General features: G+C 38.4%; 1 protein-coding gene across 1 annotated transcript in view; it reads left to right on the forward strand.

Moving 5' to 3' along the window:
• The window catches only part of LOC117298886 (glycerophosphodiester phosphodiesterase domain-containing protein 5-like), a 47,016-nt gene extending 19,910 nt beyond the window's left edge, over positions 1–27,106 (forward strand). Inside the window, exons 3-15 of the mRNA XM_033782256.1 lie at positions 5,868–5,971; positions 6,590–6,683; positions 7,667–7,726; positions 8,805–8,909; positions 9,366–9,459; positions 13,786–13,934; positions 16,265–16,350; positions 18,407–18,557; positions 19,814–20,041; positions 21,027–21,133; positions 21,582–21,729; positions 24,422–24,507; positions 26,026–27,106. Coding sequence (XP_033638147.1) covers positions 5,868–5,971; positions 6,590–6,683; positions 7,667–7,726; positions 8,805–8,909; positions 9,366–9,459; positions 13,786–13,934; positions 16,265–16,350; positions 18,407–18,557; positions 19,814–20,041; positions 21,027–21,133; positions 21,582–21,729; positions 24,422–24,507; positions 26,026–26,140 — 1,527 coding nt within the window. The 3' untranslated portion in view covers positions 26,141–27,106. The remainder of the gene's footprint in view (positions 1–5,867; positions 5,972–6,589; positions 6,684–7,666; positions 7,727–8,804; positions 8,910–9,365; positions 9,460–13,785; positions 13,935–16,264; positions 16,351–18,406; positions 18,558–19,813; positions 20,042–21,026; positions 21,134–21,581; positions 21,730–24,421; positions 24,508–26,025) is intronic.
• Positions 27,107–27,459: the final 353 nt, after the last annotated feature.

The following is a 27,459-nucleotide window of genomic DNA, read 5'->3' on the forward strand; positions in this document are numbered from 1 at the left end:
GTGCAACAAGGGTGGCCAGTGCCTTACGCCACTTTGCAGCTCCATTTTACTTTCACAAAGTACAGAGGCTAGCTCATCCACAGGGGCCAGTTGTGATTCGGGACCCATCGTACAAATCCATGAACACTGTAATAAAGCAGTTTTAATTGTAGGCAATGCTGAAACTTTTTCGCAATCTTTGGTTCCACTAGAATACAATGCTTCAACAGGTTTTCTAAAACAACACTTCAGCAGGTTTCCCAGAAGACAATTGTTTCCTAGAAACATAACCAAACAGCAAGTTTCCTAGTAAAACAATACTTCAGCAAGTTCTCTAGAAAAACAGGAAGTTTTCTTGAAACACAAAACACACACCTCAGCAAGTTTTCTAGAACACAACATTTCAGCAAGTTTTCTACAGCAATATTAAACTACTGCTGTGCTCTAAAAAAGGTACACTGCATAGTTTGCGGTTCCCAAAGATCTAATTATGAAAGCTAGAAAACAATACTTCAATTTTTTTTGTAGAATTCTAAAACAATAGTCCTACTTCAGCAAGTTTTTCTAACATCAAAGTGAACTTACTGCTGTTGTTTTATGCTAAAATAAAAAAGGCACCCTGCCTAGTTTGCGGTTCTAAAAGAACCAATAATGAAAGCAGGAAATTGGTTCAAGCCAGTTAGATCAGACACATAATGCGACCGAGTTGCAGGGTTTACATTAACGTCTGGAGTCCCAGCTTCACGTCAGTGTTAACCCTACGTAATTGCTCTTAAGCTTTTATAAAGCACCTACCCAAAATGGTTCAATTTACACAAGAAGAAAAAACAGAAAGATCGATTGGACTCATTACTGTCACAAGAGGGCGTTATACTCTTGACCTCCCTCCGTTGAGTGATTCATTGGAATTGGGGCGTCACCTTTAGAGGGAGGGTTCCAGACTACTCTATACGCATCCATTAAAATCACAACCAGGAATTTTAACCATCAAACTAAACTGAAACTCTCTTGGCAAAGGGTGTTTACTATTCTAAGCTTATATCCTGACTCTCTCATTCGCCAGAGTGTGCTCAAAAGGTGAGAGCTTCTCAAAGGTGAAAGTCGAACAGAGTTTATCAGGGCGGTGTACTAGAGAACTATGTCCGCCCGAGATCAGAAATTAGCATGGGCTGGAAGAAGAGGATTCAAAAGGGGGCGCTATCTAAACTTTGCCGTATGGGGGGGGGGGGGGGCAGAATCTCTAGAGGACAGAATTCCCTGTCACATTGGCTCTCTCATTTTGACAAGGTGCTCCACCTTTTTTTTCAAAAACTGAAAAGAAAAAAATAGTAAAGACCTAAACCTATAATACTTCCAGGTATTAGATATTTGAAAAAATAATCACAATCCCATATTCCAAAATAAGAATTAAGAAGGCAGTTAATCCAACCTGTAACCTATTGTTTTATCGATTTTTTTTTATAGACATGTCTATAACTATTTACAATAACAGGGCCACCCCCGTCCCCGATCATCAGCTGTAACCTAAGGCGCCCTCGAATGAACTCAAATCCACCTCGACCCCCTAGTCATCCTTGTAACCTGATCCCTTGTATAACTTGGGATTTCCCTCGCCCCAGGCATGGGGCATTACCTCTAATAAACACCTAAAAGCAAATTTCCTTTAAATGTTTGCGTTTTTAATGACTTCTGTCATCATGAGGAGTGAACCGTCAGGTCGAGCATTTATTTTTCGTTTCCCCTCATTTACCACTAAATAGAGCAGCTGAATTTGTACTTCTAGTTATCAACAACTAAGGGTACGTACGTAACTATGTCTTAAAGGCACATGACACTATTGGTAATTACTCAAAATAATTGTTAGCATACAAACTTACTTGGTACCAAGCAACGGAAAGATGTTGATAGTAGAACAAATTGTGAGAAACGACAAGCAACATGATAAGTTTCGTTATTTTGAGGCACTAGACACTATTGGTAAATACTCAAAATAACGTTAAGCATAACAATTAACTTGGTAACGAGCAATAGAGAGCTGTTGATCTAGTATAAAACACAATATCACAAAAATGTACATCTTAAAGGGTGTTAATATAACAGTTATATGGGTGCATTCGTTTAACTTCCCTGGGTCGACCCCGGTCTGCACCGGTACGTTCGAATAGCTTTGACGAGGCTCACCCGGGTCAGCCCCCAGTGTCCTGCTTGTGGAGTGGGTCACTTGGGGATGACCTGAGGTGCATGCCGTCACCACGAGAGGGCGAGCGTGACCGTTCGATTAGCTCTTGTCAGGGTCTCACCCGAGTGAGCACTGCGGGGTCGACACAGGGAAGCTTATCGAACGCACCCAATGTTAACACCAAAATATGATGATTATTTTGAGTCTTTCTTGGTTATCTTTACAGCACCATTGTGTCAATTTGAACACTGTCTGTGCAGTGTACGCTCTACTTGCCCCAAATGAGCCTTGTCTGTACCCAATCATACTTCAAACTCACACTCCACGCTCCCCATAAATCCTGCACATGACAAACTGTCAAAGTAAACAACCCAATGCCGATTTCATAAAATTCTTATTAGTGATTTATATCACGGCATTGGAACTAACAACGGAATACTTTAGAACCCTTTAACGAGGAAAGTGGATAAGGCACTTAATCTTACCCGTCCCATGGCCGCATTCATTACGTACTTGCGTCACTCCCTTTTCTGATAATTACCGAAGTGACGGAAGTTCATTAAAAAATGTTTTCTGTAATTGCATTTTTCAACAAAGTTTTAGGGTGTTTGTGTAGAGCAAACATTTTTGGACAAATTGCTGTGTTCCGAGTCTTAATGAGGAGCACTGAAGATGGTTCTTGACTTCCCCTTAAACTAATTAAGACTTGTGGTTGAGACTTGATTCCTTTTCCTTTCACATACTTATGGCACGTTGTTTTCCCGTTTAGATTCATATCAAAATATTTGAAGTAAGATTCATAATAATTCAGTGGCAATGGTCATAAGACTCTTAGTTATTCATACACAAAATAGTTCATTACTTTGACCGACAAAGTACGAAGAGTACGATGATTGCCTGCTTAGGCGGAAAAGGAGCTAATAAGTACAACAAAATTATGCTCACTATAATAAGGTTACCAGCCAAAATACAATGTTACTTGTACAATTTCTGACTGGTATCCTGCTCATTATTGCTTAGCAGGAATCTTTTAAGTAATGTTTTCTGCTTAGAGGCGGTGGACACTATTGGTAATTACTCAAAATAATTATTAGCATAAAACCTTGCTTGGTAACGAGTAATGGGGAGCTGTTGATGGTAGAAAACATTGTGAGAAACGGCTCCCTCTGAAGTAAATTTGAGGTCTCGAAATCAAGCATGAAAGCACACAACTTCGTGTGACAAGTGTGTTTTTTCTTTCATTATTGTCTCGCAACTTCGACGACCGATTGAGCTCAAATTTTCACAGGTTTGTTATTTTATGCATATGTTGAGATACAACAAGTGAGAAGACTGATCTTTGACATTTACCAATAGTGTCCACTGTCTTTAAGCAGCTCTATGAAATGGGACCCATGTTTAAAACTGGGGTGTTCAAAGTGACACCATGGGAGTTGTCACATAGCAGATACCCGAGAGAGAATCATAATTTTTGGGGAATAATTGAAAACATTTTTAAAGATGAGTTTCACGATTTGTGACGCCACTGACTCATGCAGAGTTATCTGTTTCTCTTATCGTTCAAGAATCTCTTTTACGAAGGAACGATGACAGGTCTGCTTCGACACACCAGTTTATCATTTACTGAAATCAGAAAAACGTGAACAGTTTTTTATTTTTTTCTTCTTTTCTTTTAACCTACGTTCTTGGCGCAGGTGCGTATAATGTTTTGCAGAAAACAAGTGCACTTTAAAGTGTTTGTGTGTACTGTTTTTAAAATTGATCGACCAGAGAGCGAGAGGGCATTTTCTGCTCACCTGTTATTTATTATTTTGTTTTTGGGCTCGGCCTTAGGGCCATGTCGCACGAGGCAACTTTTTGCATCAGTCAACTTGGAGGCAGCCAACTGCAACGCATGGTACATTGACCAATTGGGTAGTCACCGTGCAAAGTTTCAGTTCCCACTTATATAGGTATAGTTGGAATTATTGAAGTAATTCTGCGCTTTAAATTGGTTATGAAGGTAACACTCATTTGACCTTACAGATGTTCCTAATTATAAGCAAGGCTCCTCTTTGAGATGTACGGTCGTTTCATCAATTTCCCCTCCGGATCTCGATCTCAGAGGTTGCCAATCCTCGCGAGATTTGAACTCTAACCACGTGCGTGTCATAGACAGATAAGGAGTCTAAGAATCCGGCCCTCAGAGAGTGAGATGAAACCTTCAGATGGGTTTTGAAATGCGACTGACAATCGTAGAATTATTGCAGTGTCCATTGGGTGTTGTAATTCAGTATGACTCAGTTAGTCTTGGCCTCGAGACGTTCCCATTAATGCATAGCGGTACCTATTAGCTGCACGCTAGAGTGGTCTCTTTATCCGCAATGATAATGAAATGTATTGGTTTATGTAATGGGAAGACTAGTCTGGTACGGTACCCTGAATTGTCAATTGGGTGCTGTAATTATGACCAAGTTAGTCATGGTTGTAAGACATTCCCCTTTATAGGCCTACATTGCGGCACGGCGCTTGTAAAAATCAGCGGTTAATAGCACCGGATTCAAACTCATCAGCAGAGTGCGTGTTCGAATCCCAATCGTGACACATGTGTCATTTTAAAGCAAGGCATTTAACCATTGCTTCGACCTTCGGATGGGACATTAAGCCGTTGGTCCCGTGAGTTGCGTAACGCAAGTAAAATAACACATACAAGAAAAGGGGGTTCTCCCTAGTGTGTATGGCTTGATTGTCTGCATATTGCGTCAAAGCACCCTGAAAAATTGCTTTGTTACGCAAACATTGTGAACCAAATGTAATTTTGTGAACCAAAATGTAATTTTGGCTGGTAACCTGTTTCTGTTAAGCAATACTTTTCTGTGGTTAGCAAGTTTTTGTGCTTACATGCTTTATGACGTTGGGGCCCTGCTGGGCTTCCTGTGACGGTTTCCTATCAACCACCCGTTATTCAATACGTTCTCACTCATGTTTGTAATCAAAATTGATTTAATGATACTTTAACCGCATCCGTTTTACATGTCTCCAGGGGAGTGTGTTGCCAATCACTTTTGACAACTCTTTCCTCCATAGATACGCAAAAAGAAGTATTTGCAGCCGAATGTAAAATATGATTTTTTGTAACACTTGAAATGTTGTATCGATGATTCTTGTTGACGGGTGAAGTTGACGTCCTGCAAAATGTCAAAAAGTAGGTTTCCGACTTCTCTACTGGTACCGATAAATTGTACCGAGGGGAAATTGATTTATTTGTGAATTTAAAGGTAAAGTGGAGACCAGATGTTTTTGTTAGGTTTGTGAACTGTTAATATCAATTACAATTTACCCGAGCTTAAAGGCACTGGACACTACTGGTAATTAATCAAAATAACTGTTAGCATAAAAACATTACTTGGTAACGAGCAATGGAGAGCTGTTGATAGTATTACATATTGTGAGAAAAGACTCCCGCTGAAATATGACGTATAGTTTTTGAGAAAGACGTAATTTCTCACTGAAATACCTAACAAGACTTCTGACAATTGTTAGTTCCTGAACATTCGAAACTACCGGAGTCTTTCTGAAGTCGTTATTTGTTTTAGCCTTCGAGAAAGATTCTTCTACGGGTTGAAACACCAGCCACTACCATTATTTTTAATTTTTGCATTTTGGGCCTCTTGGTTGATAATTTTGATTGGAAAAGCTAACTGTTTTGTTTTATATTTTGTTTTGACAGACGGAGAGATTATGGTTTATCTTTGTCATGCTCGTGTGCTTCACATCTATGACCAACATGTTCTTCTGGCTCTCAGCTGCAAACGACTCAGCATACTTTAACAGGTATAATCAAATACTGATACTGAACTATAATAATAATAAGTTGTTTTTGTTAAAAGTGCGCTCATAACCGTCACCCAGTGACGCTCAGGACACTTTAACATTTACTAATCTCCAGCAAGGTATGTGGGACTACGTTTGAATTATGAGGTCTACTTTTACATATAAATATGTTGTGGTTTATAAGTTGCCGTGACGCAGTATGCAGCGAATCAAACCAGGAACATCGGGTCGAGCCCCTGCTTTTTTTGATAAAGTGCACCGGGTTATTTTACGTGCGTTACACAACACACGGTACCAAGGGTTTTACGTCCAATCCGAAGGACGAAGCATCATGGGTAAGTGTCTCGCTTAAGGACACAGGTATCACGATTGGGACTCGAACCCACTCTCTGCTGATCAGAGTTTGAATCCGAGTGTGTTACAGATTGTAAAAAGGGACACATGTTAAAATATGTCAATCATAGTAACTATAAACGATAAACAATTAAAAAAAAAAGTGTAAACGAAGAGGAAAGACAAAAACAAACAAAACACAGTGACAGTTGTTGGTAATCAAAAAAGAAATGTAATTTTCTACACTGAAATATTGATTTTTTTGTGCTTGTGCTTTTATAACAGAGATCTCGCCGAGATGACGGGCATGTGGTGGCGCTATTACATATTCTTCATGGCGTTGTCATGCGCACTGTGCTGTTATGCTATATTGCTTTTGGTAAGAGGTTCGTTAATATTTGGTTTGCGATACCACCATGTGTATTGAATATCTACTATAGTTTAATTTAAGAAGAATAATAACTAGATCTAAATACAGCTTTGCATAAGTGTCCTGCAGCCGATTTCACGAAACGCTATGATTTATCCTAACTCGAGTTACCGTCCTAATTAATTAGGATGGGTTTAATGTGTCCTACGCCTTTGGATACAGAACTTTACGCATCCGAAGTCCTATACTATTTCAAATTAATGCTAAGTTAGGAAGAGTTTGGTGAAATCGACGGCTGGTCTTTGAGCCAATACAATTCATTTACACTCTTTATCAGCTCCCTGGGGAGTATAGACCTTTATTACGCGGTCACAATCTTGGTAATGTTCCCTGTTTCCAATTAGAGTAATGAATGCCAACATTCATTGCGCAAACATGGCACCAGACTATTATAACGTCCAGCCTCAGTTTGGTTACAATGAGTTGGAATGGAGTAAAATCAAGATGGCCACACCGTGATAAAAGTCTATACATCCTAAGCTGTCGTGTGCTCATGTAGGCTTTCTCTAACTCAATATCAACCTCTTCCCTTGCAAGTATCCATGTATACCCCTGGGTGGAGCAAAGCAATTATAGTAGAGCATGTTGCTCAAGGACACAAAGTGCCACAAGAGGGATTCGAACCCTATACATGAACTTAACAGCAATAACATTAACAACACTGTTAATCTGAATTATATATTAAAACATTTTATAACTTAAAAAAAATACGATCTAAGTCGCAGACGTACCAATGAAATCTGAAGTGCGTTCGGACCAATTCGAATAGCTTGTAGCCTACCGGTAAACAAGAAACATTAAGGTCGCGGTTTGAGAGGAAGACTACGCATCCTCCAATTACCATAGCCGGTATAGAGCACGTGGTGAAAAGTTAGCCTTGATTCAAGCTTCCTCTAACTTCCTGTGTTAATTTTCTGCTTCTTTATACACAGTTCTTCGCGTTTTTACACATTGCTTGCAGACAGCAGTTAAATCTCCACGGAGTACATAAGGTATGTGATTTTATTTCTTATAGTTCAAAGGTCATTTGGGTCTTGTTCCCTAGTAAAACTAAACGACTTAACGATCAATGTAAAAAGGTGACCTGTCTTTTTTACTGAAAAAATATATAGGAAATGGCCTGACGTTTCGACCCATAGCAGAGTCTTTCTCGAAGGGTTTTTCCTTTTAGTTTCGAGCAAGAATTTGTTCAGGGTCGAAACGTGAGATAAAAACTTTTTTTTTTGCATTTTATACCAAAGGGCATTGGTTGGTGAGTTTGCAACAGATGTATTATTATTTCCTATGTCTATTTTAAAGCCCCCTTCCCTCTTCACCCACAGAGGGCGTACTCTTATTTCACGACCGTGCCCAAAAATTATCTTCGGGTAAATGAACTTCATAATTGTGTTGATTCACGTCATAGTACTTTTATTATGAAGCTTTAAATGAGTTTCAGCAATTAAGAATTTACAGACGTATTGTCCACCGTTAAATGTTGTCGCTCGCCTTCTTTGATTTGGTGTATCATAGATTTGGACGTACTTGATTATCCTCGCGAATATTGTTGATTCCATGACGACTCGTTATGAAGCTTAAATACATTTCGCAATTAAAAGGCACTGGCAACCTTCGGTAAATGTCAAAGACCAGGGTTCTCACTTGGTGTATCCCAAGATACGCATAACATAACAAACCTGTGAAAATGTGGACTCAGTTGGTCATCGAAATTGGAAGAGAATAGTATAAAGGGAAATAACCCTTGTTGCACAATTATGTGTGTGCTTTCAGGTGACTAAAACATGTCCTATATGAGTGAAACATTACCTCTTTCTAAAAAACTACGCTACTTTAGAGGAAGCCGTTTCTCACAATATTTTTTTACTATCAACAGCTCTCCATTGCTCGTTGCCAAATACGTTTGAAGGCTAACATTTATTTCGAGTAATTACCAATAGTGTGCAGTGTGCCTACACCGACTCTATGTTTGTTGATGAAGACAACTGCATTTATTTACTATTTTGTACAATATTTTATTGTGTTTGCAACTTAATTAGAACAATATTTTTTTTCCATAATTATTTGGTACAGGTTGGGATAGTTCTGGATCTATCCTTGTCAGTTGCTATGTTGGTTTTTCCCTGCACTGTTTTGAACTTCACTTCACTGTGGCATTATGTTCCACAACTTTTGAAGGTAAAGGAACAAATTATGTATTTTGCCATGGATAACTTAAAGGTATAATGGTGACCTCTTAAACTACTTGACCCTTTTCGAAACGCAATAAATTTTCATTTTTAAATGTTTAATTTTTAAGTTGTGATGAAGACTTCAATATTTCTTACTTTTGCTGTTTTTTATTATTTATTTTTCCTCCATTTAATTTTTTTTATTTTAAGATGAAAACTGTTCATCTTTATAAGCGCCTGTTCTTAGTTGTTGGTATAGGTATTGTTCTATTTGTATTCTACTCAAGGACATAGGGACCTAATTACTAGAAAGATGCAAACAAAAATATAAAACAAACAATTACATGTTATATGTAAAGTACCAAATGAAACCAATGTGTCTACCCGATTGCCATTTGCTAAAATTAATTTAAACAATAATATAAATTTCAAATATTTTGCTTGTTCTTTTTGTATCGTGCAGTTTGTCGGTCCGTTCGCTCACCTAATTGGAGTGATAATAATGACTAGTTTGAGCTGGTTCGTGGCAGGTGGAATGGGCACCCTACAAAGAAGAGGTAAAAATCAACCACATTCTCTTTTCAGGAGAACAAATCAGAGCAGTGACTGACTTTACACTGAAACATCAGCAGCGGATTTTACAAAATGCTAGGATTAATTCTATCTGGAGTTTAGCAGGAACTCGTCGTAACTCAGGATGGGTTCAATTCGTCCTAACGTTTATGGATAAGGAACTTTACTCGTCTTAAGTCCTTGATTAATCCTAAGTTAGGAAGAGTTTGGTGAAATCGACAGCTGCTCTAGGACGAATTGAACCCATCTTTAGTTTAGGACGAGTTACTCGTCCTAACTCGAGATTGGATTAATCCAAGCGTTTCGTGAAATAGGCTACTGGGTTTTCAGAAGTCTCACAAATTCCGAAATTCTACTCCGTGGTACTAGAATATAAAGACAAGTTCTCAATAACTTACTCTTTCTATAGCAAGAAGATACACACACAGTGTTACCGCAAACCAAATAAATCATTCTCATTCCCTCGACCCCGTTGTTTGTTTCTATTAAGTATTAGTCATTACTCAAGCTTGGGATTCACAACATCTCATTTCTAGGCACGATTTCAATTATCAGTGCACTGCACGAGCACATTATTACCCCTGAACACTGGGCCGATCATTTCATTCCTTTAACCATCTCAGCTCCATTGGGAGTCTACAGCCTGCTGCCAAGTAATGTAAGCTCTAATAAGCTATTTCAATATCACAATAACCATCTCTGCCCTCACAGGTACCAATTTACACCCCTGTGTGGAGAGAAGCAATTATAGTTTAGTGTCCTGCTCAATGACACACGTGTTACGACCGGTATTCGAACCAAAATACGGATGACTTCGGAATCTGATCTTGAGTAAGATTCTCTGGAAAAAAAATCCCCAGCCACAACACCCCACAAATCATAGCACCACGGAAAATCAAATACCCTTTTTTTCACAGTGTCTGACGGAGCAGGTTCTTCATAGTGTCCTTATAGTTTGATGTATACAACGTGTGCTGTATTATAAATAATAGCATGATGGAGTCCACCTTGAAAACAACGGACAAAGCTAAATAACAACCCCAACAACGCAACCGACACCGACAACAACCCCAACCCCAACAATGGCATCGACAACAACAGAGACGATGACTACGACAGCGACAGAGACACAGAAAACGACACCGACACCAACCACAATCCCAACCCCAACCCTAACAGCAACAGTGACAGTGACAGTGATAGGGACAGCGACAGCCACAGGGACAGCGACAGCCACAACCACATCCACAACAATAACAATGACAGCGACAACGAAAATGACAGCGACAGTGATAACCACAGCAACCATAATGACAGCGACGGCGACAGCAACAATGTCAGCGACAACGACAGCAACTTACACACACGCCGCCGTGATACGACTAATAATACAAATTAAACCAATTTGGCACTGCTGTAACAGCCTTTGCGGAATAGTGTAAGAGTCAAAAAAGTTCACGCCATATCTATAAAATTTGTAATCGAATCGCATAGGGCCTACCCTTTGTTTTCAATTAAAGGCTACATAAACCAATGAATAATTTCACACCAACTCTACTTAATGAAGATTAAACTCGGCGTCTGTTTGCTAAAATATTCCGTTAATACTTTTTTTTTTGTATATTTACATCACTGAAACATGAGCATTTTGCTTTAAAAGAACATTACAGAATTGGTTTTGCTTACAAAACAGTTGCTGGCAATGTAAGCACTTTATGTAATCCACCAAATACGTAAACTGACAACCCGGTAGAAGTTTGAGATCGATCGGCCATCTGGCTCACGAGAGAAAAGTGAAAAACCGATTACAAATTTTGAATGACATCGATTAAAAAAAGAAAATAATAACACTGACTGAACAATACACTCCAAACAGGAAATTAGTTTGTTTGATTCATATCAAATATGACATTTAAGACAGAAATATTTTCAGGGATGTTTTCTACCATTAATATCATCATCGTCATTATCAACAGACCGTGTGAGTTGTATTTAATTCTGTGATCTTAGACAAGTTTGATTCTAACCAGTTCTGCAATATTCCTTTAAATATAAAACAGGTAACATGCACTATGGGGTGGATTTCACAAAGAGTTAAGACTATAGTCTTATCTCGAGTAAGGACAAGTTACTCGTCTTATCTTAGGATCAGCCACACATTTTGTATATCTCCTAGGACTAGTCCTAAGTTAGGACTAGTCCTAACTCTTTGTGAAATCGACCCCCTGGAACACATAGCACGTAAAGATGATGCATTGGGTGCAAATAAATTCTTTGCAGTTTTACGAGAAATCAAGTAATTAGAAGTGAACGGCGTAGGCCCCTAAATCCTTTTTATATATGGAAAGACAATTGTCCACCCAAAAATAAATCAATCAAAAGAACAAATTATTCTTTAATCAAATTATTTAAGCGAGTTAAGGTTTACTTAGCTTTGATTGGAAAGTTTATTTTTAAACTAACTGGATGTGACATGACGGAAGGAAACGCCGTTTTCAACGCGGCGTATTTTTTTCATTTCGAGAAACCAAAATTGTTAATACAATTAAAGAATGTATTTTACAGAAATAATGAAAAGTGAAGAATAGTCAATGACAAGTCAAGTTACAACTCTTAAAAAAAAGTGCAAATGCCTGTCAGCAGATAGTACGGCTACTATAGATAAACAAATGACGTGTCGTAAACGATCGGTCAAGTGCTTTGGAACCAAACTCCGGTGTCTCTGATCAGCAGAGTGTGTTTGAGTCTCTCTCTTAAAATTAAGTGACCGTCCATTTGTTTTTGTTAAAGGCACAGAACACATTGGTAATTGTCAAAGACCAGCATTGTAAGTTGGTGTATCCCATCATTATTATGCATAACATTACAAACCTGTAAAAATTTGAGATCAATCGGTCATCGATTTTCGCAAGAGAATAATACAAGAAAAAACAACAACATTGTATCACTTTGTGTGTGGTTCAGTTTCATAATAAAAAGGCTATAGTCTTTCATTATTATTTGATTGAAAAATTACCTCTTTCTCAAAACCAACTTAACATCAGAGGAAACCGTTTTTCACAATGTTTAATAAATCAACAGCTCTCCATTTCTCGTTACCAATTGAGTTAATATGTTAACACTTATTTTGAGTAACTACCAGTCTTGTCTAGTGCCTTTAAGCAAGACACTTAACTTCGTGTAGCGACGTATCGCTATAGGTCTCAAGATTTGTGTACTCCAACTGCGAATTCACCAAGGAGTACGTTGCATAATTCAGCCGATGCAGAAATAAGATGCAGCGTACAAAAAAACATATTCTCGTATTACAATCCCCCCCCCCAAAAAAAAATAAATAAATAAATAAATAAAAATAAAAATCTATATACCATAGTAGCTTGCCAGTATGTCGCTTGCCAGTATAGTCTAGATTTCAAGCCGTCCAGTTAACTAAATCATACCGTGGCGGGCGTGCTTTGGCGATTCAACTATCCAATATCAAGCACCATAGTCTTGGGCCAAGACTATGGAAACCTCAGATACTTTTTTTTCTTTTTCGGAGACCTGTAATCTCACTTGTACGTGTGCTCCAAGCACAATGAATACGTAGTCACAAACCTGTGCAAATTCGGGCTCAAATTGGTCATCGAAGTTGCAATAAATCAACGACAGAAAAAACACTCTCGTTGCCTTGACATGTGTGCTTTCATATGTCTGAGGAAGTGTTCTTTCAGATGCCTGAGAGAGCTCGATCATGCATAAAGCCATTTACATTATTCACTTTGTTTGTTGTTGAACAATTCTCACTCTTTCCAAAACTACATTTCGCTGGGAGTTATTTCTAACAACGTCTCTAATATTTACAGCTTCCCCGTGCTCTTTATACCAAGAAAGGATTTATCGTATTCCATTTTTGAGAGCAAAACCCAAGTTATACTCTCAACATTAAAATGCACCTTTTCTGTACCTATATACATAAAATAACAACAACACATGTGTGAAAATGTGGACTCAATTGGTCACCTGTTGTTGCAAGAGAAGAAAAAAGAAGAAGAAGAAAAAAAAAACTCGTTGCCCAGTTACCTAAAAAGGCTTTAGACCTGAAGTATTTTAATGTTTGAGTAAGAAATTACCAATTTTTTTAGAGGGAGCCGTTTCTCACAATGTTTTATAACAGCCTTCCATTACTCGTTACTAAGTAAGAGTTGTGTTATTCCAACAGTATCTATTAGTATAATTGATTCGTGTCAAGTGCCGTTGTAAGTAGCGCCTGGTTTTCCCCTTACCCTGGTGTCATTTTTAATATTTGGATTGTCGTGTTTTGTCGGCAGGAGTACCTGTCCGTGATGTAGCACTGTGGTATTTCATCGGACTCGTTGGTTTATACATCTCACCAGTGTTTATCCAATCACCGTGCCTGCTGAAGTACGACCAGCTACCGGCCAAGCCGTTGCTTTACGCCCATCGAGGTGCCGAAGAGGTAACACTAGACTAGTCTCAATTAGCGACGTTAACTAACTAAAGCAAGCTCAAGTGTGCACCGTGGTTAACTATGGCCCTTTTCGAAACCACGGCTTCGGCTTTGGATTCGGCTCAGGCTAGCTTTGCCCGCCGGTTGTTTTGAAAATTACGCGTGCTTTGCGTATACGCGCCCAGTGCTTCAGACGAGAGAATGGAGCCTCAAGCCGAATCCAAAGCCGAAACCGCGGTTTCGAAAAGGGCCTAAAGGTTGACTATTTTTGACTGAACCCAAGGTTTGACTCTGTGGTCGACCAATATTGGAACCAGTCTCATGATATATGGTTTCATACGTGGTCCCGATATACTATAGCCTGTTCCATGCTAACATGTGTAAATCGCAGAGGGGAACCAAGCGAAAAGGCGGAAGGCAACGGGGTGTTGAATTCCGTGGTACTGATGGACATAAGCCCTTTTCACACGACAAAGTCAAACTAGGGTCCTTGGTCCCCGGTGCCAGTTGTCATGACCAAGGGCGTTGGTCAAACTCAAACAGGACCTTTCACACGGCGCAGAAACCAACGTCCCGTGTTTCAGAACATTCGTCTTTTGTGGTGCTAAAGGTCAACATTGTTCATTGTCCATTTCACTGATATCCGCATCGCCAACGTATATGTACCAATCATTTTTCTGCACTGTCGTGAATCGGCGGCCCCTAAAAAAGATTTTTGTTTTGGACGAAGAATGAACGTGTAGTTGAGTTGCTTGAACCATTCACTCATGCTCCCGACCACCAATTCCAAACAGAAAAGGTAACAATCGATTATAAACTGGGGAGTGCAGATTCTTACCGATGAATGTTGTCATAAATCTGGCACGCATTTTGTTGCACACTGAAGTTTTTTTATATAAATATGTCGTTCTATGCTCGATCATGAAACTTATCGAACGAATGCTACGTAGGCCTACTCCTAGAACTATGATGGAATTTTAGAGAAAATCAAATTGATTTTCGACAGTGAACTTTATAAAACATGTCTCAACGATCTCATGCTAAACATTGAAAATTTGCTCTCTTGAAGGAGTCGTGCACACGTTCTCATAAACATGCTCAAAGGTTTAACGTTATCGTACAACGGTCGAACATCTTGATTTTCTTGCACTATGTGTTTCTTTTTGCGCGCATGCGTGGTAGCTCCAGCCACACCAGGGTCCTTCGTTACGCAAGCAATGTTCATTCACACAGCACACACGGGCGATCGTGGTAGGGACCCGTGCCTATTTAAGCAGAGGTACCTTTCACACGATGTGGATTAAACAACGTTGTGTTCTTAAGACCAAGGACCCCCTGCTTACTTTCCTCGTGTGAAAAGGCCTATAGACGAGTCGTTCGAGGGAGTGCGTAACTGCACATGTATGTTGCTAGTCAACTAAAAGTGCGCACTCGAAATTGCTATACAGGCTATGCACACTATTGGTAATTGTCAAAGACCAGTCTTCTCACTTGGTGTATTTCAACATATGCATAAAATAACAAACCTGTGAAATTTTGAGCTCAATCTGTCATCGAACTTGCGAGATAATAATGAAAGAAAAAAAACACCCTTGTCACACGAAGTTGTGTGCGTTTAGATGGTTGATTTCGAGACCTCAAGTTCTAAATCTGAGGTCTCGAAATCAAATTCGTGGAAAATTACTTCTTTCTCGAAAACTATGGCACTTCAGAGGGAGCCGTTTCTCACAATGTTTTATACCATCAACCTCTCCCCATTACTCGTCACCAAGAAAGGTTTTATGCTAATAATTATTTTTAGTAATTACCAATAGTGTCCACTGCCTTTAAAGGGACACGTTGCCTTTGATTGGGCGAGTTGTTCTTTGAAATGCATATGGTTTGAAAGGTGTTTTAAAAGTAGAATATAATGATCGACAAAAATATGCCTTTAAATTGCATGGTTTTCCTTTTATCTTTTGAACTAACGCTGCACGCCAATTTGAGGAGTCAAATTTTGGACTCCACAAAATGGCCAACCGTGTTAGTTCACAATATACTCGAGGGTCATAGGTCATGTCATTCGGACATCTCTGAAGACAGAAATAAGAGGTTTTCGCCTGGTTTTGCTGGAAATTAAGTGAGTTATCAACTGATGTTTTCGGTCTACTGGCTGCAGGCAGCAGAGAGTCAAAAATGTAACATTATCTACACAGATGGTGTTACCGCAAACCAAATTATACACATCTTATAAAATGTGATTATCAGTGCTCTGTGAAACGAGCTCCATGACGCTCACATTTCAAAATGTCAGGAGTTCATCAAATTAATGCAATTTTGTATATCTTTTTTTCTTAAAGCTTGCACCAGAAAATACTCCTATTGCGTTTGAGATCGCCCTGGATCTATATGATGTATACGGTATAGACACAGACGTGCGGATTAGGTAAGTTCAACTTTCTAGGAAACAACAACTGCATTAGTAAAAATGACAGCGTCAACGACACCGGCACCGACAACGACCACGACACCGACAATGACAATGACAACGACAACGACAATGACAACGAAAACGACAACAACAATGACAACGACAACGACAATGACAGGCAGTGGCAACAAAAACGACAATGACAACGACCACGACAACGACAGTGGCAACGACAACGGCAATTACAATGACAACAACAACGACAACGACAACGACAACGACAGTGGCAACAAAAACGACAACGACAACGACCACGACAACGACAGTGGCAACGACAACGACATTGACCACGACAACGACTCTGGCAACGACAACGACATTGACCATGACAACGACTTCGACAGTGCCAACGAAAACGACAATGACAACAACTAACAGAACGATAGCATCATCACCAACAACGACAACAACGGAAACGACTATAGTATTTACATCAAAGGCAATTTAGTCAACCCTGACAGTCGTGACAACAACGACAACAACAGCAACATCAGCAAAATGAACAAAAACAACAAGTGACATATTTTTCGAAGTACTTCTAAGTCAACTGTTTTTCAAAATGCATTACACGTTCAAAAATGCTGTAATGCTGTTTTTTAGTGCCATTAATATTCGGAATCAGTACCTTACGTAAAAAAATAACCAATCCCTTTAATTGACAGCCCAGCCCCACCCCCTCCATACGCGTGTCCTTATGGGCATTAAGTCCATCATACACAGTGCAGTAACCTCAACGTGTAACCTTTGAAAAACAACCGTTTCCTATGTTCTGTCACAAACGAGCAATTCACACGCCACCATATCAAGAGGTTTTTCAATAAAGGAATTCCTTTCACCTTTTCAGTGTTCTCGTAATTTTACTGGAAACAATAATATCACAAAACACAAAACATCCAAAGATTTAATTAAACTTGCACAACGCAAGGGTTTGAGTACTTGTTGTAACACAAAACACAATGTCCACATATTTTAAATTAAACTTACACAGTTTGAAGATAGTTATTGCAGAAAGCTGCCCTTAAAATATTACTTGCTGAGGGTGCTGTAGTTTTGAGTTTTTAAAAACAATGTCACGAAAATACGTTTTATGGGAAAAAAAAAGTTCGTCTCCGCGACTCGTTTAACTCATTTCTCAAAAACAACAGCACCTCTCAGCAAATAATATTATAGGTGAAATTTTCTACCATCTTTATCCTCAAACTGTATGAATTTGATGTAGATCTGTGGACATTCTGTTTTTGTCTCCTACACAAAGTACCCAGACCATTTGAAAACATCTCGAGCTTGTCAGTTTCGAAGGCGGCGATTTTCAAATCCCTCCCACAACTAAACGAGAAGACCTGAGTCAAACAGAGACGCCCCCACACATTATCTCCACAAGAACGCCTTGTCAAATCGTCCACAAATAATGTTGTCTCGGATTGACATTTTGAAATGTTAAACAGTCACTATATGTTGGAGGTCCAAAGTAGTCTACGAAATAAATATCCCGTGTGGTTTGTTGCGAATACAAGAATATCAATCCCATAGGAACACGTCCAGACGGCTTAAGTGTCCTGTGGCGTGGAACGGCTAGTGCATTCAATAATAAAAGCAATCACACCTTGGGTTATTGTCAAAGATCAGCATTCTCACTTGGTGCATCCCAACATTTGCATAATATAACAAATCTATGAACAATGCGGACTAAATTGGTCATCGAGGTTGCTAGAGAATAATGCAAGACCAATACACTTCTTGCACAAAATGCTTTTAGTTGCCCCCAAAAAAGACTTCAGCACCGATTTTTTTTGTTTGAGTGAGAAATTACTTCTTTCTCAAAAACTACGTTACTTCAGAGGGAGCCGTTTCTCACAATGTTTTATACTGTCAAAAGCTCTCCACTGCTCGTTACCAAGTAAGGGGCTAATGTTTGGAAAACTAACCGAAGTTGTTCATTGGTTTTAATCACATTATTGATAATAAAGTCCATACACACTTCACAACTGTTCTTATTGTTGATTTTTTACAGTTACGATGGCGTGCCATATATAATGCACGACGTAACACTTGGTCGAACGACCAATGTGGCGGACATGTTCCCTGACCGCTATGATGAGAAATCCGATAGCTTTACATTGGAAGAGTTGAAACAGCTCAACGCAGGCTCCTGGTTCATCAAGGTTTGTAGACGAATCATAGTTTGAATGAACACACTGGTTACATTTTTATTGTTCAGTTATTTTATTTGCTTGTTCATTTATTTAGTCCCTTTTTTTTTTTTTTTTAATAAAGGTTTTACAGCCTCCGGGAGGCTAAAATGAGTTTAATTTGTTTTCAATGAGTTTAAAATATTGATTATAAAAAATTAAAATTAAAATGACAAAAGGAAGAGAAAGTGTTTACCCTCCTTTTATTTATTCTACCACCATACAGAGTTTCAAATCCTACTTTAAAGGAAGAAAATTCGCGTTACCCATGGTGTTTTCTAACAATTGTCCCACTACATAATTTTTATTTTTGTTATTTTGTTTTGATTCCTTTTTTGTTTCTGTTCTGCTTTTCGACATAGACCGATTTGAAGAAAAGAGAAATGATAATTTGGGAAGAAAATTAGCAGGGGGATGGCCCTAGCTATCGTTTTTATTTTGATTACTTGAAAGAATACTGACGCAATTTTTGTGATTTTTGTTTGTTTGCATTCGTCTACACGTTTCCTGTTTGTCCTATTAGGGGACAGTCAATTAAACCTGTTTGATTTTTAATTGCTTCCTTTACAAAAGGTTGTCACAAAACTAATGAGCAACATTCTTGCCTTGTTGACACAAGCAGCCCGGTGGTCCGTTTTGATTTATTTTTAACTTCGTTTTTGTTATTATACAATTATATACATAACAGGGTAGATGGCCTCAGCTTTCGATCCAAACCGGACCTTCTTTTACAAGTACAAACATAAACGTATCAATTTATAGCAAAAAGAGGAGGACAAAAACAAAAGGATTAAATAAAGGTCTGAAGAAAAACAGGAAATAAAAGCCAAACAAATGTATATTTGTTGGAGATGGTCTGAAATTTCGCCAAACCGGATATTCGTGTTTTTATAACGCCAAAATGAACAAAGTATGAAAACAAATTTCTTCAGTGGAATCGTTGTTTGCATCAACATTTCTTCAGTGTTCGGCTCAGCTCATTAATCGTTCTAGACTACTGCCCGTTATAGTGACTACTTTGATGTTAACATTTATAATAATTTTTGTTCCAATGCCCTTTTAATTTTGTTAACGTTCACTTTCATTCTTGTTTGTTAATAGGTAACTAGTCAAAATAAATACTCATCTAAAACAAGTAACTAAATTATGAAAAATCTAACCAAATAACTAATAAATAAATAAAATAAATGACTAATAATTTCCCATTTCTTTTGACTTGCTATTATTAGATAAACCCATATGGAACAACCGACCAGCTAACCGAAGATGAAATAATTCTGTTCAGAAAGCAAAAAATCCCAACACTGCACGAAACTTTGACGCTCATACTGGAGAGAAACAAGACTATGTTATTCGATGTCTGGCCACCAACTGATGACACGCACCCATACTTCGTGGAATGGTTGAATGTTACACTTGAGGCGATATTGGATACTGGGGTCGATTTGGATGATGTGGTAAGAGCCTGGGGTCGATGTTACGTGGCCTGTCGTGGCCGAGTGGTTAAGAGCACCGGGCTTTATTTCATACAGCTATTATTAAGCAAAAAATACTGCTTTACATTTTATTTCGCGAAGCAAAATTGCGTTGGGCACCAGCAACATCAATGCAAACTTAAAGACACTGGACACTATCGGTCATCGGTGTTGTGAGAAAATGATGAAAGAAAAAATACCCCTGTTGGACGAATTTGTGTGTCTCAGATAGGAAAAAAGACTTCTAGCTAGAAGTCTTTTATTATTTTATTGAAAAAAAATCTATGCTTACTTCAGAGGGAGCCGTTTCTCCTAATATTTTATACTATCAACAGCTCTCCTATGCTCGTTACCAAGTCAGTTTTTAAGTTTATATTATTTGTTTTGGGTAATTACCAAACGTGTACCTTCCCTTTAATGTAGTTTTGTCTGGTAACCTGTTCCTGCTAGGCAATAATTTTCTGTGCTTAGCAAGTCTTTGTTGTACAGGCTTTATTAAACTGGGCCCTGGTGTATCTAATCAGCAGACGGTGGGTTCACGTCCCGGTCGTGACACATTTTGTTGTGTCCTTGAGCAAGAAACGTTTCCAAAATTGCTTTGACAATCGGATTGGGCATTAAGCTATAGGTGCTGTGCACTGTAGTAATGGCAGTGCACACATAAAACAGCGCCAAAAACAAGAGAGGGACATCAACGAGCACAACGAGTTAACTTAAGAACCACCGGGGAAACTGACCGGGTAAATACAAATAATACAAGCCATACACAAGTTGACCAGTCAAAAGTTCAAACCAACATACTACGAAACAAATCACAGTTTATCTCCGAGCTTAAAAGTCGAGTCAAACTCAGAATTAGTTGTAACCTTTGAAATTCGTCAGGTAACATTTATTGGATTTATATGGATTGTTTATTTTATAATAATTGTAGTTTGTTCTTAAAGAATTGTTTTGTTTCCTTTCATAGGACTATTGGAGCTCGAATAATGGCACACACTACACATTTTCTATCAACACGTCTGATAAGCGTAGAGTCCTCACAACGTACAACGACGTCGACTTCAGTCATATAAGGTAAATATTGGCCTGACCTAACGTTGTACCGACGCTGGGAAAAAGTACTAACTTGTATCGGTACAACGAGCTATTACAGCATGTTTGTTCATTCTAAGTGTCACGTTGTATGTGTCATTGTACAAAGCTGTACAAGGCGACGCTACCGCCACGTCGGTTTGCATGTACTGTTGGTTTACTGAGCTTGGCATTACCGTGTCAAATGTTTCACCACTGAACATCAACGTCGCTTTGAGCTTAGCGTTAGATAGTTTACAACATCGCAACACTGTTACAACGTCGGACAACGTTTGAATGAAGTTGCTTTTTCACCAGGTTTTCTTACCACTGACGGCTCAGTGGTATTTATGAACAAAACTAAAGTTTAGTGAATTGATACAAATGTGGTAAAGTGAGGAAAAACTTATAAATTGGTAACATTGTATTATGTTATTGTTTTCTTTCTTAGGAACAATGCAACTCTGAATATCTCAACGAACGTCTGGACAGTACAGGAAGAATGGATGTTATCGCTATTCTGGTGCGCTGGCACGACGTCCATCTCAACGTCATCATGTCAAACGTTACAGTCTGTTAAAGCCCCGGCTTGGCAACTGGTAAATATCATTTTTTTTTTATTAATGTTTAATTATAAATATTGTCATATTATTCTATTATGATGGGCACGGTGATTTCAGCTGCGTCGGCAAAGTAAATTAAATTAAATGGAACATCAATAGGGGGACTTACATGGCCAATAACTGTATATGCCCAAATGAGTAATGATGGCATATTATACTTATGTACGATAATAATTGATATTGGGCGCGGTGATTACAGCTGCGTCCCCAAAATTAATTGGTTTAATTTGAACTATAGCTTGCTTAGATGAAGCATTCCTTCAAAATATGATGAAGGCAAACTACACCTTTGGTTTTTGGAACAGTTTGAATATCTCAATCCTAAAGCTGAACACACCACAACCAGCCAATTTTGGTTCAATTTCAAAAGTTGCTCAGATTTGTTTGCTATTGCTGAAAATCTGGAGCGAATGTCCACGCAGGAAGAACAATCCCTATTCATAGAAAAACACAATCTGAGAAGTGTTACCGCGGTAACGTTCCTTATATTAAAAATGTTTGGATATAAAAAGTGATGTTTTCTCCCCATAACAATAACCAAAATACTTTGAAATGAATCGTCTTTCCAAATGCTTGTTGCTACTCAAAGCTGCTGTTTTTCTTAACACGGAAGTTTTTATGACTGTTAATTTTTAGAGTGTTAACCAATGTAAACAGGCCCTTTAAATAAACAACCTAAACAAATAAAACGTAAGATTAAAGTAAGAAAGAAAAAAGAAAGAAGAAAAGAAATAAATTAAACAAGAACAAAATAAACAGAGGCAAGAGTTGTGTATTGCACACGCATTAAATTCACTTGTTTTTGTTTGATTTTCATCTTTTAAAGAGCTGACGTCGTTCACAAATCTTATTTTGCATTGAATTAAAGGAAGTCAAATACTTTTTTTGGTGCGCTTTAAATTGCAAAGTGTGTTACGAAACTGCCAAATTAGTGGATGAAACAAAACGAAAGGGTATGATTTTCGGAAATTAAACCCACAACTGAGGGGAAGCTGTATTGGGCGCGTGCTAGTGTAAACATTTTCTTTGTTTGAATTTCATTTGTTAGAGACGTTGTTCACAAATACTTTCGGCATTAAATTAAACGAAGTAAAATTGTTTGTGCGCTTTAATTTGCATAGTGTGTTATGAAACGGCCAAACTAGTGGTTTAAACAGAACAATAGGGTAAGATTGGGAAATTGATTGAAAGCACAGGGGAGATTTGTGTCTAGCGTTTGCATTTGCACGTTTTTTTTTTTTTCATTTGTTAGAGACGTTGTTATTATTTCCTGCATTGAATTTAAATTTTAAAGAAGTAAACACAATTTGTGAGCTCTTGTATTTGCAGAGTGTGTTACGAAACGGCACTTTGTGTAAATTGTAGTTGTTTATTGTCTGATTTTTCATCTTTTAGAGAGGTTGTTCACACTATTTATGGCATTGAATCAAACATAATTATTTGTTTGTGAGCTCTTGTATTTGCCAAGTGTTTTAGGTAACGGCACTTTGTGTAAACTGAAGTTATTCATTGATTGGTTTTCATCTTTTATATACACTTTGTTTATCTTTTCGGCATTGAATTAAAGAAGGTAAATATATATTTTGGTGCGCTTTAATTTGCAAAGTGTGTTATGAAACGGCCAAATTAGTGGTTTAAACAGAACTAAAGAGGTTACTCACAATGCCTCGCAACCGCTATCCTCTGGTCCGAGATTCCCGGGATGAATTTGCGTTGCTGTGGGCCTTTACCCACCCACCGGACCCCTACCCGTGCTTGACGGGTCGACACGACCCATACCAGCCTCAACGCTGGCCTAGCTGTCCGCTGGTTCACTACCAAACAGAACTCTTCTAAGCACCCCGCAATGCAAATCTCAACCACACAATACAATTCTTTTGGTTTTATAACGGTGCGCTACAAAACCCATAACAATAGTAAATAGGTAAATAGCTCAAAATGCCTGACGGGACATACCAACTGGATTCAAACAATGACCCTCCCATGTTTAGCCTGTAACAATGCACTTCAAATATAACCCATTTAAAGACCTGGACACTATTGGTAATTATCAAAGACCAGTCTTCTCTATTGGTTCATCTCAACAGATGCATCATAACAAACCTGTGAAAACTTGAGCTAAATCGGTCGTCAAAGTTGCGAGATGAAAGAAAAACACACTTGTCACATAGTTGTGTGCTTTCAGATGATTGGTTTCGAGACCTCAAATTCTAAATCTGGGGTCTCGGAATAAAATTCGTGGAAAAATACCTCTTTCTCGAAAACTACGTTACCTCAGAGGGAGCCGTTTCCCACAATGTTTTAAACCATCAACAGCTCCCATTTACTCGAAGTAAGGTTTTATGCATTTTAAGTAGTTATCAGTAGTGTCCACTGCCTTTAAGGAGTAATTTCCCCACATAATTATTACATACGGCAATAACAAACAAATAATAAATAAACAGTTCCACATTATACAAGTTCACAGACAATTTATAATACAAGACGAGCAACAAACAACCACAATAAATACACATACAGGTAATTCAATTTGAGTAGGTGGCAACGCCCCCTGGAACAAACGTATTGTAGACCAGACCTTGAAGTGGCCATCCGGCTTTTGTGTCCGGTGACTTGCAAAAAAAAAGAAAAACATTTGAATTTTCTTTTTTACCAATTCTTTTTTCAGAGTCCGATCCACTACCTTGTCATGTGGATACTTTTCGATGTCGTCTCCTGCATCTGGGTTCTGATCATCTTTATTATTCAAATAAGGTGAGTTGAAAGATGTAGGCACCTGGACACCTCTTTATAAGCCACTGGACACCGTTGGTATTGTCAAGACCAGTCTTCTCACTTTTGGTGTATCTCAACATATACACAAAGTTACAAACCTGTGAAAGTTTGAACTCAATTGGTCGTCGAAGTTGCGAGATAATAATGAAAGAAAAAACACCATTGTCATACGAAGTTGTGTACTTTCAGATGCTTGATTTCGAAACCTCAAAATACAATTCTATGAAGTCTCGAAATCAAATTCAAACATTTAAGTAAAAAATTACTTCTTTCTCGGAAAATACGTTACTTCAAAAGGAGCCGTTTCTCACAATGTTTTACACTTTCAACAGCTCTCCATTTCTTGTCACCAAGTAAGTTTTTATGTCAACATTAACTATTTTGGGTAGTTACCAATTAGTGTCCACTGCCTTTAACAGTAACCTACGTCATCTGTTTACTTCTAACCTTCTAACGTGATTAGGGAATTATTTAGTTTTTCCAATCACAATCTGCCATTTGACACAACAATGGACGAATTTAACCACGCTACACATTAAAGGCATCGGACAAAATCCGTAATTACTTAAAATAATTATTAGCAAAAAAACTTACTTGGTAAAGATAAATGGAGAGCTGTTGATCGTATAACACACTGTGAGGGAGAAGTATGTTCACTCAAATATTTTGAATATAAAATAAAATAAAATACCTCATGTCTAAAGCCTTTTATTGGGCAGGCAAAAGTTGTTTTCTTTTTACTTATTTTCTTGCAACTGCGGTGACCGACTGGGTCCAAATTTCCACAGATTTCATGTCATACATAGTGGGATACACCAAATGAGTCTTTGACAATATTTACCAAAGGTGTCCGCGTAATGCCTTTAAGTACGAATTAACCACGCTATTAACTCGAAAGGTTAAGATGTGATTTGATTAAATTTAGGAAATGTCATTATTCCCCAAGCTAATTTATTTTAACCAATCGGGAGTCTTCAGCCTAATGCACTTTTCGATTTTCGACCAGCGATTACGTAACAAGAAACTCGGAAAATGCATTTTGACAAAAATTTCGCGAATCTACGTGGTTTCGTAATCGTTACGAAAGCTTTTTCTTAAAAAATACGACCGAAGATAATTGTGCCCGTAACAGCTGTTCCCTAATCCTTATGCAACCGAGACCCGAAGAAAAACAAGTGGAACAATAATTTAAAACAAAATTAAACAGACAAATGAAACAAACTAAACGAGAGTTGCGCTGCTATTTTGTTGGTAAATCAACGGCAACCGATGTAGACTGCAGACACTTGGGACGTTGCCAATTTTTTTTTTTTTTTTTTTTTTTTTAGTGAAGTGGTTGTGGTAGATTCAATGAAACAGCTCATTAAGTTTGTGTGTTTTGCGATTTTTTTTGAGGCAATAACGATTCAGTTGAAACGTTTAAGGTCGCTACCATGAGTGTGACAAATATTTCTGACCGCTGTTCCTTTTTTAAATTAATTTGTATTTTTTTTTTAGTCGTAAAAAGAGGAGACTTCAGCAACACGGGGAAGAGCCACCAGAGAGGTACAACTACCGGCACTTCATGGCCCTGGAGGAACTCTCCAAGAACCAGAAGCCGGTGATACTCTAGCGGGCCAGCTGCGATCCGGCCCTCGGGTCAATTAGCGCTTTCCACCCGGGTTTATTCAAGGAGGAGTCCGCTCAAGGCAGGAGTTATCCTCGTGCTTTCATAAAAGAGATTCTAGATTTGATTGGGGTTAAATGAATAATGAACTTGGTGGTTTTGGCAGGTGGGTCAATTAGCGCCGTCCACCCGGGTCAAGGAGTAGTCTGCTAAAAGCTACTTCCCAAGGAAGTGTCCTTGTGCTCTCAGAAGGAAAATTCTGTATCCAGCTGGGGGTTAACTATTAAAAGACTGGGTGCATTTTATTCAGGACGCCTTTTGTATTTTACTGTCACATCAATTTTCCGTTCGAGTAATACAACATCAAATACGCCAAACAAACCCGTAGAAGGTTTAGCCCAATCGGTCTTCTTATAGTCACGACATTACAATTAAAAACAAACATTTGAAATAAAAATTCAAAAAACGTAGCTGTTGATTTCGATAAGCCGTCTCGTGAGATCAATCTTACTGAACGTTTGATCAGTTTTAAAAAAAATAAATAAAAGGGCCTTATTTCAGGCGGTACAATAAAAGTGAAATATGGACCATGATCATAGGATTTGTGTACCGTGTAGAACTGTGCACATTTTACACTATAGTCCTACTGTGTTTGTTCTCACCATTAACTGTACACTTTCGCTAAAATGGGTAAGTGCATCATTGAACGGACTCTCTGAGACAATTGAACTTTGTTCCCAATAGATGTTTTAATAATAATATAAGGGGAGATTGACCACTTGTACACACGGGCTACATTTAGGTCCGGGCGACATTTAGGTACATGTTTGGGGCTACATTTATGTCAGGGCGACATTCAGGTACACGTTTGGGGCTATATTTAGGTCCGGGCGACATTAGGTACATGTTTGGGGCTACATTTATGTCCGGGCGACATTTAGGTACATGTTTGGGGCTACATTAAGGTCCGGGCTACATTTAGGTACATGTTTGGGGCTTCATTAAGGTCAGGCTACATTTAGGGCTCGGGCTACATTTAGGTGCCGCACAGACATGTTTATTATAATGCATCTCATAGTACATACATTTAAAAGCACCGTACACATTTTGGAATTGTCAAAGACCATAGTATTCATCACTTGGTGTATCACAACATGCAGGACAATAACAAATCTGTAACAGTTTTTACTCAATTGGTCATCGAAGTTGCAGAAGATAATATTAAAGAATAAACACCAATGGTGCAGCAATTTGTGTGCTCCAGTTGCTAAAAGAGGTTCCAGGCCTAACAACTTGGGTTATTTGGGTTATAAATTACCTCATTC

The sequence above is a fragment of the Asterias rubens genome, chromosome 13 (assembly GCF_902459465.1).
Source record: "Asterias rubens chromosome 13, eAstRub1.3, whole genome shotgun sequence".
NCBI lineage: Eukaryota > Metazoa > Echinodermata > Asteroidea > Forcipulatida > Asteriidae > Asterias > Asterias rubens.